Raw genomic sequence first — 19,286 nt, 5'->3', positions numbered from 1 at the left:
ATTTTAATATCATATTCCATTCATGCATCTCTTATTTATTTCTTATTTTTTAGCAAATTATCGGGGCGGCGGTCGCCACTGTTCAGACGCCCAAGACTGAGTAACTACATCCCAACAATGACTTTGAAATATACACCATTCTTATAAAAATTTTACTGTAGCTTAAGGGAGGCTCGATCATATGTCGATGGTCAATAAATTACCAATCAGGTCTAATTTTAGATACTAAATACTAGTAAAAAAAAAATCTATTTTTTTTTATTTCAATGTTTTCCTATATCTTTATATCATTATAGAACTCTTCTTCTTTAGGGAATTAAAATAGAATTTTAAAAAATGGTCACATCCATAGCATTGATACTAAATTTCAGCATATCTCTCATTTCAGGTCATCCAGATTTTCTAGTCATTAGTTTTTCAGGAGTGTGGCCTTCACCTTTATGTAAGTCATTGATCAGTGTTACACAAACGCTTATGAATGACTTTCGTTATTAGTAAGTGACCGTCATACGGTTATTCAAATATGACAAACTTCACAAAGTCATTAAACTGTGCTGCGTCAAGATTGGCACATCTACGAGTAAGTCAAAACTTTGCTTGTCGAATCCACACAACTAACAGATGTATGAAAAATTACTACAGAACGTTGGGACTGGAATACAATGCAACTGATCACCAAATAAAACAAGCCTACAAGAAACTAGCAGTAAAATACAGCCCAAATAGAAATCGGACAGAGAGGGGGGCAGCGATATTTCAGGAAGTAACAGAGGCGTATAAAGTGCTGGGAAATGAGAAAAACAGGCAGGAATATGACAGTCGACTCTCCATGAGATTAAAAATTTTTCTAGCAAACCCAATAGCGGCTATCTCTAGGCGTGTGTATATTAACGCAGATGAAAACGAGGAACGAAGAAAAATAGATGATAAGGAGAAAATAGAGAATGAAGCAGTTTCTAAATATTTTTCAGTTGTGGGTCCATTCTTTGTGGTTTTGTTAATACTGAAATATTATGGATATTGAAATGCCGTGAACCACCAATTTTGCACTTTATTGAGCAGCTGTTGAGGCAGTAGGGATATCTGCCTGCGTTGCTCTATAAATATTGTGAAAGTACAAAGTACATTTGGTTAAATATTCTATATAGCTTTTTATGTATGTACTGCTACTGCTAAATGATACATCATGCACGAGATGATATGTATGTATGTATGTATGAATTAATTTGAGTAATAAATTTAGAAATGATCGAGTGATATCTTGTCTATAAGCTTTCTAGTTGGCGACGGTGCATCATTTTACTCAAATGGACCATAATGGCGATCAATATCATATATGTTAAATATGTAAATATGGTACTGGTAGCATGTTAGTTTTAATTTAAAAATCTGTTCATAATTTCTAAGGTGTTTGCAACTCTTATTTTTGTACTGTACCTGTCTACTACCATTCATGGTTTACCGGTGTATATTTTCATTTACAATATAGCAAGTAAATGTGTGGATAATGGGCCATTCTGGGAGGGGGGAGGGGGGATTCAGGAACCTTCCTGGAAGTGGAAGCCACATATTTTTTCATTGCATGCAAAGGTATTTAATTTCTAATGAAAAAATAAACTACTTAATATTTACATTTTACCACTAAAATAAACTTCAATGGATGCGGGCTTTAAGACCAACATTCCCTCTGGCTCACCCCTTCTAGATCCATACATGTGTCGGCCTTATTTATTTGTAATCTTCCTTGGTGTGATTGACTGCCCAAGTTACATGTATATAGTTCTCAACACATTTGATGGTTTTTTTTACAAATTAAAACATGTTAATTAAGTGCAATTGAAAATTTGAAATAGATGTAAGGGAAAAAATCCAAAATTTTGTCATTGACTTATCAGTTTTATGTGCCTACAGTCTCTCCAAAAACCTCGCACAAATTTTGAAGAATTCAAAGTTTTACAAAAAAGTATGACATATCACAGAACACTGGATCTTCTTTAAGGAAATGTTTGATTTTAAAGTACATTGTACAATACAACACATTTAATGTGTTGCATTGTACAATGTACTTTAAAATCAAACACATTTTGACTTTTTAGTGCACTCAGTTTCCTACAATATTAATCAAATTCTACATCTGAACTCTATTTCACATGCAGATAGGAATGAATAGAAAAAATAAGAAATCTGCATGCACACATAAGAAATATGGTATGTTATTATTTATTCCAATTCCTACCATAATAATTCATCATAATTATTTTATAATTTTATAGATAGTTCTAAAACATTAGATTTAAATTAAGGTGGTATGGGACACTACCTTCTATGCTGTGACATACTATTATTCGAAATTAATAAAATCAAGTGTAATTTTTAAAATAGTGTCTTTCTTAAAGTTATTACCCAACAGTGTTAAGCACAGTGGGTTTGAGGGTTCACAACAAATCTGTATGTCGTGAGTTTAAATCCATCTCGGAATGTCACAATCTTTACCTTTCCAAAAAATTCAAAAATAGTTTTAGCTCACCTAAGCTGAAAGCTTAAGTGAGCTTCTCTGATCACCTTTTGTCCGTCGTTCGTCCGTCCGTCTGTAAACTTTTCACATTTTTAACTTCTTCTCTAAAACCAAAACTTGTCCAATTTCAACCAAATTTGGCTCAAAGCATCCCTATAGAAAGGCGATTGTAAATTGCAAATATGAAAGACCGATCTTTATTTAAAACGGAGAAAACCGCGAAACTGTAGAAAAAGGGGGTTGCATTTTAAAAAATCTTCTCAAGAATTACTGAGTCAGATTCAACGTAATTTTGCATAAATAATCCTTATGGAAAGGAAAATATAAATTGCAAAAATTATCAACAAATTCTGTTTCAAATTTGAGTAATTTACGAAAATAAAAATAAAGAGATAATCGCTGTCAATCAGTTTATAACTTCGGGTTCAGTATTCCATATCGAAAACGAAAGTTCATTGTTGGACACAGACTACAATTATTTTTCCCTCTTATTCCTTTATACAAAAATAAATCATATAAAAAATTCCACGGGCTCAAATGAGTTCAAATACAGCATACCTATAGAATGACACTAGTCCAACAACATATCCAAACTACAGGAAAATCAATCGAGAGGGGACTGAGATATGGGCCCTAAAATAACCCCTACCATGAAAAATTCACTTTCACTTTGGAATTTGTGTAAACATTGGCCTCCTCACACCCTTTCTATTGCGCCTGTAAAGATAATTTTTCTAAAATTTGTCCTGTCTGTATTTTTTTTCAAACCTTCTTCTTTCCATCCATGCCATAAAAGGAACCAAATTCGACCATTTATATAGTACCCCTAGGAATTTTTGAAATAATACATACATTTTTAGAATGGAACTACTTAATTGCGGGTCAATGAGCACGTGGTAAAAATAGTGGTATGTGACCTGTTAGTCTCGTTCAACCAGACGCTCGGCTGTCTCCGTATATCTCCGACGAGCAGAGTCTGCTCGTCGGAGATATACGGAGACAGCCGAGCGTCTGGTTGAACGAGACTACAAGCTTATCTTTCAAAAAGATTGGTGAGCTAGCGCTGTACTGAAGCAGATTTCTAAAACATTGGTATGGTGGCATAGATCTGCCACCACTTGTCAGATAATTATGTCGACTTGTCAGATCTTGATGTCGACTTGTCAGATAATTATGTGGACTTGTCAGTTCTTTAAGTCGGCTTGTCACTTATCCACGTGTTTAAAAAATTTACACTATAACCTTTCCACGCCCAATTTGTGCCATCAAGTTGAAATAATATTTTCTGACAAGTCGACATAAGGATCTGACAAGTCGACTTTAGCATCTTTTAAGTCGACATAATTATTTGACAAGTCGACATAATTATTTGACAAGACGACATAACATCTGACAAGTCAACATCATTATCTGACACCTCGGCTTATAATATGAATGATAAATTTCTTTAAACTAGTGACCATATTATTTTTCCTGTCAGATAATTATGTTAACTTGTCAGATCATTATGTCGACTTTTCAGATATTATGATGACAAGTTAATGGCAGTTAGTGGCACTAACTTGCTTTAACAACAAAATATTTAGTTTCTAGTCAATATGGTTATTTTCTGACAAGTCAACATAAAGATCTTACAAGTTGACATAAATATCTGACAATTCGACATAATCATCTGACAAGTCGACATAACTATCTGACAAGTGGTGGCAGATCTATGCCACCATACATTGGTTTATATTTCTGAATAGATTAATTATAAAATAAGAAGGCACAGTGGTGTAATGGAATTGTGCTGGAGTGGGGTCTCAATTTAGAATTGTGAATCTAGAGTGATTCTATCGGCAATGGCATAGCTCATTGACTGTGCCTTAATCATTATGTATCTACTGTAATTTCAATTTCGAAGAACCATTGGTACTGTCATGCAGCAATCGTATCTTCTCGGGCCTTTCCGACGAGCTCGGAAAACATATCCGGGGTTGTTTTCCCAGTTTGAAGTAATTTTAAGATAAAGCTAGCTATTTATTATAAAACATTGTATTTAAAATAACTTTGCATTACAAGACCTAAGCTACTGTTAGGTTTTTTTTTTACATTTACAATAAACACACAAAACTTCAAGTGAAGATTATAAAACGAAATTCAAATAGTACAGTTTATCTACAGTAGTACAGTATTCCCAGAATCCCCTACAATGGAGTCGAGCATGCGTATTCCAGTGAAAAGGACTAACGTAGTTGCTAGCGCTCGAGAGCGGTAGCAATAAGGCAGTCATGTATGAATGTTGACGCATGACAAACGGATCAAACTGACAAAGATGATTTTGCTTGTTGTGCAACAGTTTACGTGCGAAGGGATACATGAAACAATTGCTAAATATATTTGTGCCGATTTCGTGAAGTGAATTGAGGTTAAATCGACATTTTCACTCGTGACCGTGGATTTAGTTCATTTACGTTGTTTTGAATTTCGTTTATGCTTTTTAACTTGAGGGGAAATATCGCCTGTATTTTGGAATTTTTACATATCGAATCAGATATAGACTTTGGTAAACCAGACAGTTAATTGTTTACCTGCGCAAAAAGAGCAAAATCTGATGCACTAACAACATATTATATTATAAATACTATACATTCTATTGGTAATTCGGTACGATCTCTACGTTATGGTTGATTATAATGCAACGTGCTTTGTTAAGATGCTCTGCATTTTCAGTCTAAACGGAGATTGTTTTTTCTGCTAGCAATATATAGGTATAAATATATTTTACATGTTTCTTCTGTTTTAATTGTTTACAATTTTCTCTTTACTAACCATTTTCAGCTGTGTCAAGTTTCGAATTATAAGAAGGATACAGAGCTTTTGCTCACACTTTTGTTCATTCTGAATAGGAAATTATAAAGTTGAATGTAATTAACTCTTGTGAACAAAAAATTGACTCAAACCAAGCAGAATTATGAGATTTGTATATTGCTTGTAATTCTACGATTGACGCTGAAATTTTGATTTATCACTAGAAAAGTCTCACTAAACGCTAAATACTTGTACAGAAAAAATAAAGGATGATATGCTCTAACTACTTTTTGGGGCCCCCTCCTAATACGATGAATCTACACCAACTTTGTTGGTTTTTCAGCCACAATTAAATAAAAACGACCTCTTTAAAACAGTTTAAAACATTACTGTTACGGGGATAAATGTATTATCGCTATTCTTAAGAAAAAATTACAGCGGAAAATCATCTTGATTTGTAGCCATTTGTTAACGTTGATTTTGAATAAAGATGAAAATAAAGGGTGGGCCTTAGTAAAATAGAGCGATATGCCTGTCAATGCATTGCAGTCTGAGGCTCATTGAGAAGGGGGGGGGGGGTAAGACCTTATATGAAATCTTGACAAGCAAAAAAAAAGAAAGAAAGAATTTGAGTACAGCTATGTCTAACTTTGCAAAAAAAAGTGGGGGGGGGGGCGACCCCCTCCCCCTCCACCCAGTTCTGACGCCTATGCATTGATTATTCATCGATCAAGTGAGTAAGGTTATAAAACGTAGCACGAGTTCACGCCTGGTAAACAACAATCGTTTATAATGCGGAAGACCAATTAAATTTTTTAATGTTTTTAATTTGAGCGTCTTGAGGTACAATTTTCCTCTTTCACTCATAGGAATTTTTTTTAATAAAATCAATTACTAGCTAGTACAATGAAGTTGAAGATGAATATGTACCTATATGCATATTCTCATATATAATTTGATCGTTTTATAAAGTGAAGGGGTAGAACTAAAATAAAGGGAATTGGAAGTTATGAGTGTACCCCTACCAAAAATTTAGTTTTATATTTTGCATATGATCTTATTTTTGGTAAAAATGGTATTTCATATGGGTACCATATCAAAGATTAAGTGTAGGAAAATAAGTGTAAAATTTGGATACAGTTTATTTTATGGTAATCTTTTTTTGTTTTTCTACCGAGGGGCCTTTGGAACAATATTCTTTGAACACCCATATTAAGCCATTGTTGCTCAGGTGAGCGATGTGGCCCCATGGGCCTCTTGTTTGGCTAAGTATTGTATTATTTGAAAATTCTAAACTGGTGAAAGTATTTATAATTGATATATAGTACTTTAATTTACGTAAATATCGTCAGATGTTCGAATTACCACCTTAATTCTCCTGTTAGCTCCATTTTTTTTTCATTTGGGTCAAATATTGTGTTTAATCAGTTTGAGTAAATGTCAGACATATACTGCCTGGTTTTGCTACCAATTTAACTACATACTTTTCCTTTGACCATCAGGCGGATGGGCATGCAATTTTTGGTTGATTTGTCTCTTGGGTCAGACATTTAATAAAAAAGGAGAAGTTACTACATGTATATAGTTGTTGAGACTAAATCAACTGAAAAGCTCAGTAGTAGCTACATCTAGCACATGCAGGCTGGGGTCTAAATTTTGCTGTAGTGATTCGGGCCCATGAACAACAAACTTTCCCTACACTTTTCCTATGACATACCTGCAAAAGTGTATAAATAAGTTGAGTGACTATTGTGATAAGTATTGTGTAACTGTCAATCTTAAAAAATCAAAAATTATAGTATTTTGTAAAAATAGCTCAAAGTCGGTTCAAACATTCTTGTATAAAAATCATGTAACTGAACAAGAGACATCATATAAATATCTAGGAATTGTGTTTAGCTCCTCAGGTACATTTACAAATTGCCAGCTTGATCTCTACAAAAGAGCTTTAAAAGCATATTTCAAACTTTTAAAGTCTTTTGGAAATATTAAACCAAGTGTCCACACTCTAATACATTTATTTGATCATACTATTAAACCAATTTTATTATACGCTTGTGAAATTTGGGGAACAATAAATACAGATGTAAATTCTACTAAACGCCCCAATTATTGTTTAGACAACTTCTTCAATAAGATGCATTGTGAAAAATTGCATGTTAAATTTTTGAGATATATAAGTGGTGTACATAAAAAAGCTTGTAACCAAGCAGTTGTTGGTGAACTTGGTCGTTTTCCTATGTTTGTTGATATCATAAAGTGTAATCTAAAATATTTACAAAGAATTGAAGCTCTCCCTGAACATTCTTTATTAAAAAATGCAATTGTATGAAAACAATTTCTTATATCAGAATAACAAAAGCAGCTGAAGTAGCAGGATTAATTTTATCCTAGATAAACTACATTTACAACACCTTATACATGATAGAAATATTGCGTCAATAGCTTCCAGCAAATTTTGTGAAATATATAAAAACACTTGGAGAAATGCACTTCCAGACAACGCAGATAAACAAATTGGTAAACCCAGAACATATGCCCTTTTTAAAACAAGATTTTGTAGAGAAAAATATTTTTCTGCAATTCATAATCCTCATGTATTGAAATGTTTTACCAACTTTAGAATTAGTTCTCATTCATTTAAGCCATTGAAACTGCTCGCTATAATAAAACTCCTGTTAACGAAAGAAAATGTACTGTTTGTAAATCTGAGGTAGAATATAAATTCATTTTATATTTTCTGGTCCCTCAAATTAGGGGTCAAAAGGGCTCTAAATTCTTTCTTCCATGGCACTTTACTGAGAAATATTTTGTGATACATGTATGTTTAAGAAGCAAAAATGTTTATCTTTCACTTATAAAACTATACATTATAAAAAAAAATTATCATGCGTTACGTAATTAGGGGTTTTAAGGGGCCAGAAGTCCAAAAACTTCGATCAATTATATCTCATAAAGGACAAATATTTTGAAAAGAAATATAGAATAAATGATGCTTAGAATGATGTTTAAACAATATTCAATCATAAAAGTTTCGTTATATGGCCCCAATAAGGAGATAAGGGGTCGGCCCCTAAAACGTCCTATCCCAGATAGCCCAAAAACGGCAAAGAATTTCTAAACACTTGTTGAACAAAATATGTTTGATATCAAAAGACCTTTCATATAATGCCAAGAAAAAGGGGCTGGCCTTTTAATTTAGGGGCCAAAAGGGCTGTAAAGTCTTTCTTTCTTCCATAGCACTTTACTGAGTAATATTTTGTAATATGTTTAAGAAGCAAAAATGTTCATCTTTTACTAATAAATTTATACATTATAAAATTTTTATCATGCGTTACGTAATAAGGGGTTTTCAGGGGCCAGAAGTCCAAAACTTCGATCAATTATATCTCAAAACGGACAAATATTTTGAAAAGCAATATAGAATAAATGATGCTTAGAATGATGTTTTAAACAATATTTAATCATAAAAGTTTCGTTATCTGGCCCCAATAAGGAGATAAGGGGTCGGCCCCTAAAACGTCCTATCCCAAATAGCTCAAAAACGGCAAAGAATTTCTAAACACTTGTTAAACAAAATATGTTTGATATCTAAAGACCTTTCAAATAATGCCAAGAAAAAGGGGCTGGCCTTTCAATTTAGGGGCCAAAAGGGCTGTAAAGTCTTTCTTCAATAGCACTTTACTGAGAAATATTTTGAAAAGCAATATTGAATAATAAATGCTTAGAATGATGCGCTTGTCAATATTCAGCCATCGAAATTTTGTCATATGGCATCTAATAAGGGGATAAGGGGTCAGCCCCTAAAACGATCTTAACAAAATAGCTCAAAAACGGCTAAGACTTTCTAAACACTTGTTGAACTAAATATATTTATAAAGACCTATCTTTATATTTTTAGGGGTCATAAAGGCTCTGAAGTCTTTCTTTTATAGCACTTCACTGAAAAATATTTTGTTATATGTTTAGGAAGCAATAATGTTCATCTCACATTTATTTAACAAAAGGTTATAATTATTTGTTCATCCGTTCCGTAATTAAGGTTTTATTAAGGGGTTTTAAGGGGCCAGAAGTCCAAAACTTTGATAGCATATTTCAAACAGAACAAATATTTCTGAAAGCATCATTTTGAAAATCAATATAGAATAAAAATGCTGAGAATAATGTTCCTAACAATATTCAACCATCAACATTTTTTGTTGTTGCCCCGATAAGGAGATAAAGGGTCAAATATCAAAGTCAAGGTCATGTAACCTTAAAAAAATTGCACGGAAGACCTCCTCGTTGCTCGCAACGAGATCGTGTCTAGTTATTATTATTATTTTTTTTTTTTACATGTACCTTTGTATGCCCAAAAAGGCCCAGAATTTAGAAATAAAATTATCTTATCTTACAGAATGATTTTGTAAATTTTCTCGCGAAGGTGCCAAAAGTGTTAATTCATAGGCATGGAACACTACTAGTTTATGTGAAATGAGACAAATAAGTGTGGGTAGCTAATGCTATACTCTTGCCATTGGCGTCAGGGCCTGGATAAAGGTTTTAGAGCAGGTCCTGTATTTAAATTACTGGTCCTATCTCCATCAAACTTGCATGGATGATGCATCTGGCCTACTTTTGGACTTACCAGATTTGGACGCTGAATCTGAGCCATAAATTTCAGATGCAATAGGAGGTTAAGGTTTTTTGAGCAGGTTAAAGATTTTAGCTCACCTGAGCTAAAATGGTCAAGTGAGCTTTTCTGATCACTTAATTTTTGTCTGACGACTGTCTGTCCAAAGCGTTTTCAGTTTTTACCTCTTCTTTAGAACCACTGGGCCAATTGTATCTAAACTTGCCACAAAGTATCCTTAGAATAAGAGGATTCAAGTTTGTTATTATTATGAAGGGCCACACCCTTTATTAGAAAGAGATAATATATGGAAATGGATTTGAAAATTTGAGGACATTTTAAGACATTTTTTCAAAAACTGTTTGTGTGGAATCATTCATAGGTAGTACTAAGATTCAAAATTGTCCAGATCACGATCCCCAGGTTCAGTGGGGGGGTTGAATTAATTTTTACATAGGAATAATAGAGATAAATCTTTTGGCTAGATAACCTTTTTAACTTTTACATCACAAATGCATTACAAATAGGAAAATCTTTAAAAATTTCTTATAAAAAACCATTTTGCCAGAAAAACTGACACTAGTGTGGAAGCATCATCAGGTATTGAAGATTCAAGTCTGTTCAAATCATGATCTTATATAATATACTTTCTTATATTATACATATTGTATCATATGATACTATACATATATTAATATATCATATAATACAATTTCATGTGATATAAGATATTTATGTTACATTTTTGAATAAGTTTTCTCGTTAATGAGATAATTTTATAACTATGCCCTGAAAATTGCTAACTCACACCGGAAATAGTTATATTGCCCTCCCGGTAAAAGTTATATTTCACAGGAAATGGTTATATTGCCCCCCCCCCCCCTCCCCGAAACTGTTATATCACCCTCGCGTGCAATCATTCTGCTTATTAATTACGTCGAGTTTAAAATTTAGCTAAGCAAAGTTAACGTAAACAGTTCCTCGAAAATAAAAATGTCATGACAGTGTCTGCTGTTCAGAGAAATTTACTTTGATTTGAATAATTATATTCTTTTTGAAAGCATCGATCCGCATTTTACAAGAAAATTGATTTGTAAGATATATGAAGATGCATTAACAATTAAAAATATACATGTTAATGAGGTAAATATATTCTTCAACAGAATTTTATTTTAAAAAATGTTATATAACATATATTACATGTCTTCTCGGGCGACAATACCAGAATATTTGTCCCTCGGTGACAGGAAAGCCCTGTAGTGTTATGTCGCCCTCTGCCTTCGGCATCGGGCAACATAATACTCCAGGGCTTTCCTGTCACCTTGGGGCAAATATTCTGGTATGACTCCCTCATAGCCATGTAATACATGTATAATATCACACTCCTCTCCGGCAATCTTTGGATGTCATATCACACCCCTTTCCCTTAATCATCGGCTATTATGACGTAGAGTTCGGTATGCATCGTTCAATTCTGATCTCCGAGTATGACGACAAATAGTACGTCAATTTGGTGTACAAACAGCTTGCGTAAAAATGCCAGGGAAGTTTATCAGAGAGGGAATATATAAACACGGAGCGTTTTATAAACAATAATAATTCATCACATGATGGTTTTTATTGTTTCTTTGATATTTTTTATATGTACATATATGATAAAAAAATCATAACATGGCAATTTTTATATCGCATCCTATATTAGCCCTCGGTCGCTTTATATCAGCCCTCGAGCCTGACGGCTCTTGGGATGATATACAGCGACCTCGGGCTAATATAGGATGCGATAAAAAATTGCCATGTAATAATCTATATATATTATATAGAAACCAATATTGTACCATAATATACAATACTATACATAACAATATCATGATACAATATCAAATTATGAAATATCAAAAAGTGATACAATATCATATCGTACCATTGTTACAATATAACATATGATATTATATTGTACGTATCATTATAAACAATAGTGTATTATATAATACAATACTTTATCATATGAATCATGTTATATCATTTAACAACATACACATCTATCTATCAAGCAGGTTTGAGTGAGGTAGGAGATCTTTTAGCATCCTTGATAATGGAGATCAGGCTCTGCATCTGAAGCTACCTCAGCGTTTCATTTATAATATATTTAAATCAACTATCCGAGCTGTTATCTATAAAACATGTGACCTGTTCCAAAAAACTAAACCTCATCCAGCATCCGAAACCTATGGCTCAGATTCAGCATTCGAACCTGCCATGTGCATCAGTATCATAAGACGCACCATCCATGCAAGTTTGGTGAAGTTAATTAGGACCAGTAATAACTATAAGATATCATCATCAGAGGGCACCTAGCTATTTCAAAAACTTTAACCAGATCTAAAAACCTTAACCTCCTCCAGCATCCGAAACCTATGGCTCACATTCAGTATCCATGCCTGTCAGGTGCATTAGTATCATAAGACACACCATCCATTCAAGTCTGGTGAAGTTAGGACCAGTAATAACTATATAAGATAATATATTTTTAAGCATCGTACCTTGATAATGGAGATCGAGCTCTGCATCTGAAGCTATCTCTGCGATTCATTCATATTATAGTTTAAATTAATCAACTATGCAAGTTTGAAATAGTACTACTATCTATATATTAAACATGTGACCTGTTCCAAAGAACTTAACCTTATCCAGCATCCAAAACCTATGGCTTAACATATTCAGCATTCTAGCCTGTCAGGTTCATCAGTATCCATGCAAGTTTGGTGAAGTTAGGACCAGTAATAACTAAGATATCATTATCAGAGGGGCACCTGTTTCAGAAACTTTAACCTACTCTTTAAACCTTAACGTCATCCAGCATCCAAAACCTTTGTCTCAGATTCAGCGTTCAAGCCTGTATGTTGGATCATTTCTTAAGAAACACCATCCGGGCAAGTTTGATGAAGTTAGGACCAGTAGTAACTAAAATATAATCATCAAAGGGCACCAGTGATTCAAAAACTTTAACCAGCTTTAAAAACCCTAACCTCCTCCAGCATCTGAAACCTTTGGCTCAGATTCAGCATTCAAGCCTGGCTGGAGCCTCATTACCATAAGAATTTAATCCATGCAAGTTTGGTGAAGTTAGGACCAGCAGTTACTTAGATATTGCTATCAAAGGGCACCTGCAATAAAACTTTAACCTCCTCCAGCATCTGAAATTTGGGACCCAGATTCAGCATCCAAGTCTTTCAAGTCCATAAGTAGGTCCAGATGCATCATCAATGCAAGTTTGGTGAAGATAGGACAAGTAATAACTTAGATACAGGACCTGCAACAAAAACTTTAACCAAGTCCGGACGCCAATGCCAACGCCGGGGGTATAGCATAAGCTCCCCTTGACCTCGTCTCGGTGAGCTAAAAAGTTATTCTAAAAATTGATTTGGCAGGAAAAGCTTTAAATTTGGTGGAAGCATCTTCAGGGAGAGTAGACTAGATTCAAGATTGTTCAAACCATGATCCCCAGGGATACAGTGGGGCCAAAATGTGGGGTTAGGTTGAACTTTTACTTAGTAAGGAAAAGAGAAAATCTTTAAAAATCTTTTCAAAATTGAAACAATTGAAGGGGCTCAATGTTTTACATTTATTTAGAATATGCAGAGAAATATTTGAAAATCATTTTAAACAAGATTTTTTCAATTATGTTGTCCAGATATTTTGCATTTTATATTTTACGGTGGCTCTATACACCACTTTTTGATGACGCAGTACGCAAAAAAGTAAATCTGGAAGCATGCAATTCCGGTACTGGCTGATTTAAACCGAGGCGAATTGTATGGGGACCGCTCTATTAAAATTTGTTTTAAATGTATAGTCTAAATTTTAATTTGTTAATTGGAAAAATCATTACTTACAAGTAATGTGACACCTTCACGTTGTGTCGTATTATTTATCGTAAAAAACAATAAAATCAAGTATGATTTTTTAAATAGGTTCTTTCCGAATATCGATATCTTACAGAGTAGCATAGTGGGTTCACTACAAACCTGTAGGTCATGAGTTCGAATCCCGTAGAGAACAATAAAATGTTTAACTTTCCAAAATTTTCTAAAACGTATTTTTTGGTTGAATACTGTGAAAGAAAATTCTAAACCGGTGAAAGTATCTTAATTATAATATACATTAATATTGACAGATGTTCCTAACCATCATAGGGGGATAGGAGGGTGAATTTCTCTCAGGTTGGGATAAATAAATCCTATTCGTTAATTTTCCCCTTTATTTATTTGACTTTTTTATTTGCATTAAAGCGAATAAATTCACATATATAGGCCTATAATGAAATATGTATTTATTTATCATTCCATCGTGATATTTAGGAAATTTTCTTTAACTCAGAAATGAAAAGTCCACAAGATGTTTGGGACTTAGGAACGATAACTCTAACCTGAGGAACTTTCATACCAAATAAAATTTAAAATATTTTTTGTGTTCATTTGCAATGATTTTTATTCAATTTTTTATGTCACAGTTATTAAAATATATTTTCTTATAACATGCATCAAGCAGCTTTTTTCAGATGATTTGTCAACAGAGTAAGAAAATATGAAAAATTATGTTTTGAGAAATACTAAAAAAAATTGCAATAATAAAATTTTTGAATGTTAAGAAGTAGGTGTCCGAAGGAAATATCCATCATATGACAAAAAAATTTCTCTCAATTTCTTAATAGCTTACATTTTAAAAATTATTTTACAAAAACACGAAAAAACATTTAAAAATTCTTTAAAAATACCTATAGTATCCCTATCATCATTTTAATATTTGATAAGTACACTTATATGTTTTGTGGTCTTCTATTGAAATTTGGAATAAACTGTGGGTGTAAAAAGCCACCTTAAAGCTGATTTGTTCAGGGTAATGGCTATTAATGCTAAGGTGAGCGATGTAGGCCTTGGGCCTCTTGTTGTAGCAGGTGCCCTTTTATGGCCGTATCAAAATTATTAAAGGTCGTATCTTCACAAAACTTGCATAGATGGTGCGTCTTATGATGATATGCACAGGCTTGGATGCTGAATCTGAGCCATAGCTTTCAGTTGCAGAAGGTTATGGTTTTTGGAGCATAAATGTTTTGGGGCAAGTGCCCTAAGTCCCTGATGCTTTCAGTTGCAGAAGGTTAAGGTTTTTGGAGCATATATGCTTTTGGGGCAGGTGCCCTAAGTCTCTGATGACCTTATCTATATCATCGTTGGTTTCTCAGGTTTGATCAGTACCAACCAAGTTCATATCCCAGTGAACTTTTTAACATTATACAATTATTGCTGTTTTTGAGGTCAGTACAATGATTAGTTACCTGAGAAGTACAATCATTTACTCTGCAGCTTATTTTACTTTGCATGCAAAACTGTATGATATAGTTCTTTAGATCTTAATAAAAGAAAACAATACATGTCATAATAACAAAATATAATTTTATTGTATAATAATAACTAACAGTACAGTGTCTTCATGCACCAAATAAATATAGTCTTTGTTATCATTGCACTAAGAAATGATCAAATAGAAGAGGAGTGTTTATTCTATTTTGTAACCAGGGGGGAAATTGATTTGGACATTGGAGGGACATTTGGGCTGCGGGCAGCACAACCCTGGGGCAGGGGCCTGGAGAGAGCACACACTTGGAAGGTTAGGCCAGCTCAAGCACCTACAGGAAAGAAAAAAAAAATTGATATATAGTACATTAGTACGAATAAGTAGCAACATATAAGTTTCCAGTGGTAGCAAAAGAATTTTACTGACTGATTGGCACTTGGATTGTAACAGTAACATGAGTAGTAGAAATAAGAAGCAACATACAAGTTTTGAGTTCTAAGGAATAATATGACTGATAGGGTTTAGATTGTTCATTGTAGTATCTATCATTCCTTTATAAAAATCTGGAATCTGCTGCTTTATTGAAAATTTATTCTACACCTGAACAAGATCTGCCATTAAGGTCCATAAAATTGCTCGATTCTGGAGACGTTGCAGTTCAAAGTGGACTTACTTTGGATTACACTGATATCTGCCCAAGGTGGCATCCAGACAGGTACACTTGTACTGACAGCCATCATCCCATTGCTCTCCCTGGGAGTACACATCTCCTTTGTAGTAACACAAACCTGAGGGAGATAAAAAGAATTTTTAATCCATATCCCTAAGATTAAAGACTTTTAAATATCACTGAATTTATTACCAATTAACATTTGATCAAATATTCGATTTTGTTGGCTTCCAGTTCCATTTGTTTACACATTTAAAGATATCCCTTTCTTGCATGAAAAATGCTTAATGACAAGTTTATAAAAAGTAAGTGCATATCAAAATGTAACTTGATTCTATCAATATATTTTGAGCAGCCTTCGGTTACCTCTCTCTGCTGGGTTATTGCTGTTGGGGTTGTAGACGTGGTTACCACAGTTTGGCACTGCACAACAAGATCCAGGGCTCTTCACCAGGGAGCAGCCTTGTGGGAGTTGTGAATAGGTTGGACATCTGAGAAAGATATTGCTCATATTATAATAGCCAGGCAAAATGCAAGTTTTGTCAGATTGACAAAGAGTCCGACACATAAAAAATAAAAACGTGTAACTTTTATATATCTCTTTGAACGATGGTACAAAAGTAAAATGTAAAATATTGTACAAATCGAAACATTATCATGACATAGCTAGTGCATATTACAGTGTAAATCCCTATCTTTATTAAATCTGTATGTTAAATCCATGGCTCCAGATCTGTACTTGTTTTGAATCTGCTAAAGTTATACCCCTTCTAAAGCATCAGTTGATATCAAACATACTTACAGTTCTACACATTGATAGTTTCCGTTTCTGGCATCTGTGCATGTACAGTTATATTTACAACCATCGGTCCAGGAGTCTCCTTGGTTGTAGACCTTGTTATTGTATACACAAGCAGCAGCTAAAAGGAAAGTGTAATAGAATTTAAGAACTACTCACTTTCATTGAATTTGAAATTAATGTGGGAATTAATCTAATGAAATATAAAAGCAGAGAAACAAAATATGGACATGCTTACTGTTTGTGACTTGGAAAGTGGGTCTCACAGTGACGATGCCTACATTATGAAGAGGAGAAAAGAATAATATTTCTTGCATAATCACCGGTGTAAGATTGGTTTGTCCAGTTATTTTCCATTCTTTTCTTTTTTTTATGTAAACAAAACAAAGTTTCAAAAAATCTACTCACATGTTCCATGGTGGCCCATGATAGCAAGAACATCTCCAGTTCCAACTTGGGCTGCAAAAATGAACAGAATCATAGATCGTTTCTATTTATTTTGTGGTTGACTACTGATAAAATTGATGGTGGTAAATAAAGTTTCTCTATATTATAAAGTTTATGTTTAAAATTTAAATGAATAAATCAAGACATCTATACTATGTTAAACTGATTTGCAGCAAGAACTTAAAGTGACAACATAGTTTGCAGGATTTTCTTTCATGCAAATAAAAGTTGCTAGACAGTATATCTGCCTTTTAATTTGTATTAGTTAATCAGCAACAAAAAAGGGAAGCTCTTAATTTATGCTCACTCTGTTCAAAGTGGGAGGATGTTTGGCCAGGAGAGTAGAGGAAGGCAGGCTTTCCACCAGCACTAGCCTCAAATGGACAGTTGTTCTGGGTGGAGATCATGATCCATCCATAGGTATCGCATTGAGTGTTAGAGTGCTGACTCATCAGGAACTCCCGCCCAGTGTTGGTGTCACTACAAATAGCCACAATTCCCTTTGAGGCAAAATTCTTATTGACCTGTAATTTCACATCAGTTTTGGGAGGAGGAGGAGGGGGAGGGGGGTTTACAATTTCTCTTCTCATGTCAAGGGACTTCTTGCTTGTTTTATTGTTTAAGAGACTAATATCACAATGGTTGCAAAAATCATGTGAAAAATAGATTGTTGTGAAAAAGTTCATAATATATATAGGGTAATGTTTGTATGTATACACACCCCATCATGCTGAAAACTTCCTTGGCTGCTGTCTTGATGTCTGTGTAGCTGGAAGCAATGATTCTGCTAGGATCAAACCAGTTGTTCTGATTGGCTCCAATTGAATTGAACTCGATCCATGCCTTCTCTTGTCCATTCTTGTAGATAGACACTCGAATCTGCATAGAGGGATATCAAATGAGACAACATTGATCCTGAGAAGTACATGTACACTGTATCTGAACTGTAAAGAGTTACATTTAAAATGTTAATGATTACAACTTACTATAATCATTCATCAATGATAATTCAATTCTTATTATCTACATAATCAATGAATGATGTCATAGTTTGATTTCATATATTCAAGCACTATATCAAAGGTTTCAAAATAACCATGTATCCAGCATGAAGTATATAAAATGCATTCTAAATTCCTACTATTCCTAAAACATACTATTTTTTTTCTTTGCAGTTTTTTTATATTCTACGGGTAATAACATGGAGCAAGGAGAATGTGTGCAAGAAATAAACTTGTATATATGTACCCTATCAAGACACATGCTGTTCCATTGTGACAGGTCAGTTTTGTAGTGACCCTTGAATGTGTTGGTAAGATACATAGCCTGTTGGTTGTTGGCGTTCATTGTAGCTGGGCTGGTCCAGATCTGGTACATGTCCCCTGGCACTCCGGCCACACCCTTCATCAGAGTTGTGTACCCTTCAACAGACATCACACGCATATAACATTCATTTTCATGATTAAAAAACACTGTGCTAGTATTCTACTGGCCGTAGACCAATTCTCGCAATGAACCACTTCTTGCCAGTGAGTGCATTCCTACACCACTATATCATACATAGAATTATATGATAGTGATGTAGAAATGAAATAGAGAGAAATGGAAATTATACATGTATGTCTCTACTTTAACCTTTTATCTCTTACTCAAATAATATGTTTTATAATGACTACTTGGGATGAGCGAAGAAGGAACTTTAACATATCTTGTACAATTGTCAACTATATCCCAAAGACTTGCCCCAACCTAAAACAACACTGCTTTCTCTCAAATTCTTCTACCTCCACTCAGAACCCAAAGTTATAAAATATTTACTGGTATTCCAAAAATTTTCCTCTGTTACATAAATTTTGTTTATGAAGTTGTACATTTTTGTGTACTATATATATGTTGTAGGCATATTCCCCCATTGTTTAGGTGTGTGAAATCCCATTGACCATATGCAATTTATCTTCTTATGTATTTTGCAGATATCACTATGAAGTTCTCTATTTTTACAGTGCTAACACTTTTTATAAAACTATTACTTACCTGTGGGAGGCTGAACTTGGAAGTTAATGACTGATCCGGTGGAACCTTTAAAAAAAAAAAC

At 33.8% G+C, this 19,286-nt stretch overlaps 1 protein-coding gene across 1 annotated transcript in view; it reads right to left on the bottom strand.

Annotated features, from left to right (window-relative positions):
* Positions 1–15,353: 15,353 nt before the first annotated feature.
* The window catches only part of LOC128188438 (uncharacterized), a 43,785-nt gene continuing 39,852 nt past the window's right edge, over positions 15,354–19,286 (bottom strand). The window contains exons 71-80 of the mRNA XM_052859487.1: positions 19,226–19,270; positions 18,440–18,612; positions 17,913–18,070; positions 17,499–17,671; positions 17,153–17,203; positions 16,983–17,021; positions 16,748–16,865; positions 16,312–16,436; positions 15,949–16,063; positions 15,354–15,606 (exon numbers count right to left, since the gene is read on the bottom strand). Of these exons, the coding sequence (XP_052715447.1) occupies positions 15,477–15,606; positions 15,949–16,063; positions 16,312–16,436; positions 16,748–16,865; positions 16,983–17,021; positions 17,153–17,203; positions 17,499–17,671; positions 17,913–18,070; positions 18,440–18,612; positions 19,226–19,270 (1,127 nt within the window). The 3' untranslated portion in view covers positions 15,354–15,476. The remainder of the gene's footprint in view (positions 15,607–15,948; positions 16,064–16,311; positions 16,437–16,747; positions 16,866–16,982; positions 17,022–17,152; positions 17,204–17,498; positions 17,672–17,912; positions 18,071–18,439; positions 18,613–19,225; positions 19,271–19,286) is intronic.

This window comes from Crassostrea angulata, chromosome 6 (genome assembly GCF_025612915.1).
Source record: "Crassostrea angulata isolate pt1a10 chromosome 6, ASM2561291v2, whole genome shotgun sequence".
NCBI lineage: Eukaryota > Metazoa > Mollusca > Bivalvia > Ostreida > Ostreidae > Magallana > Magallana angulata.
Note: the sequence above shows the minus strand (reverse complement) of the source record. Positions and strands in the feature narration are given on the sequence as shown.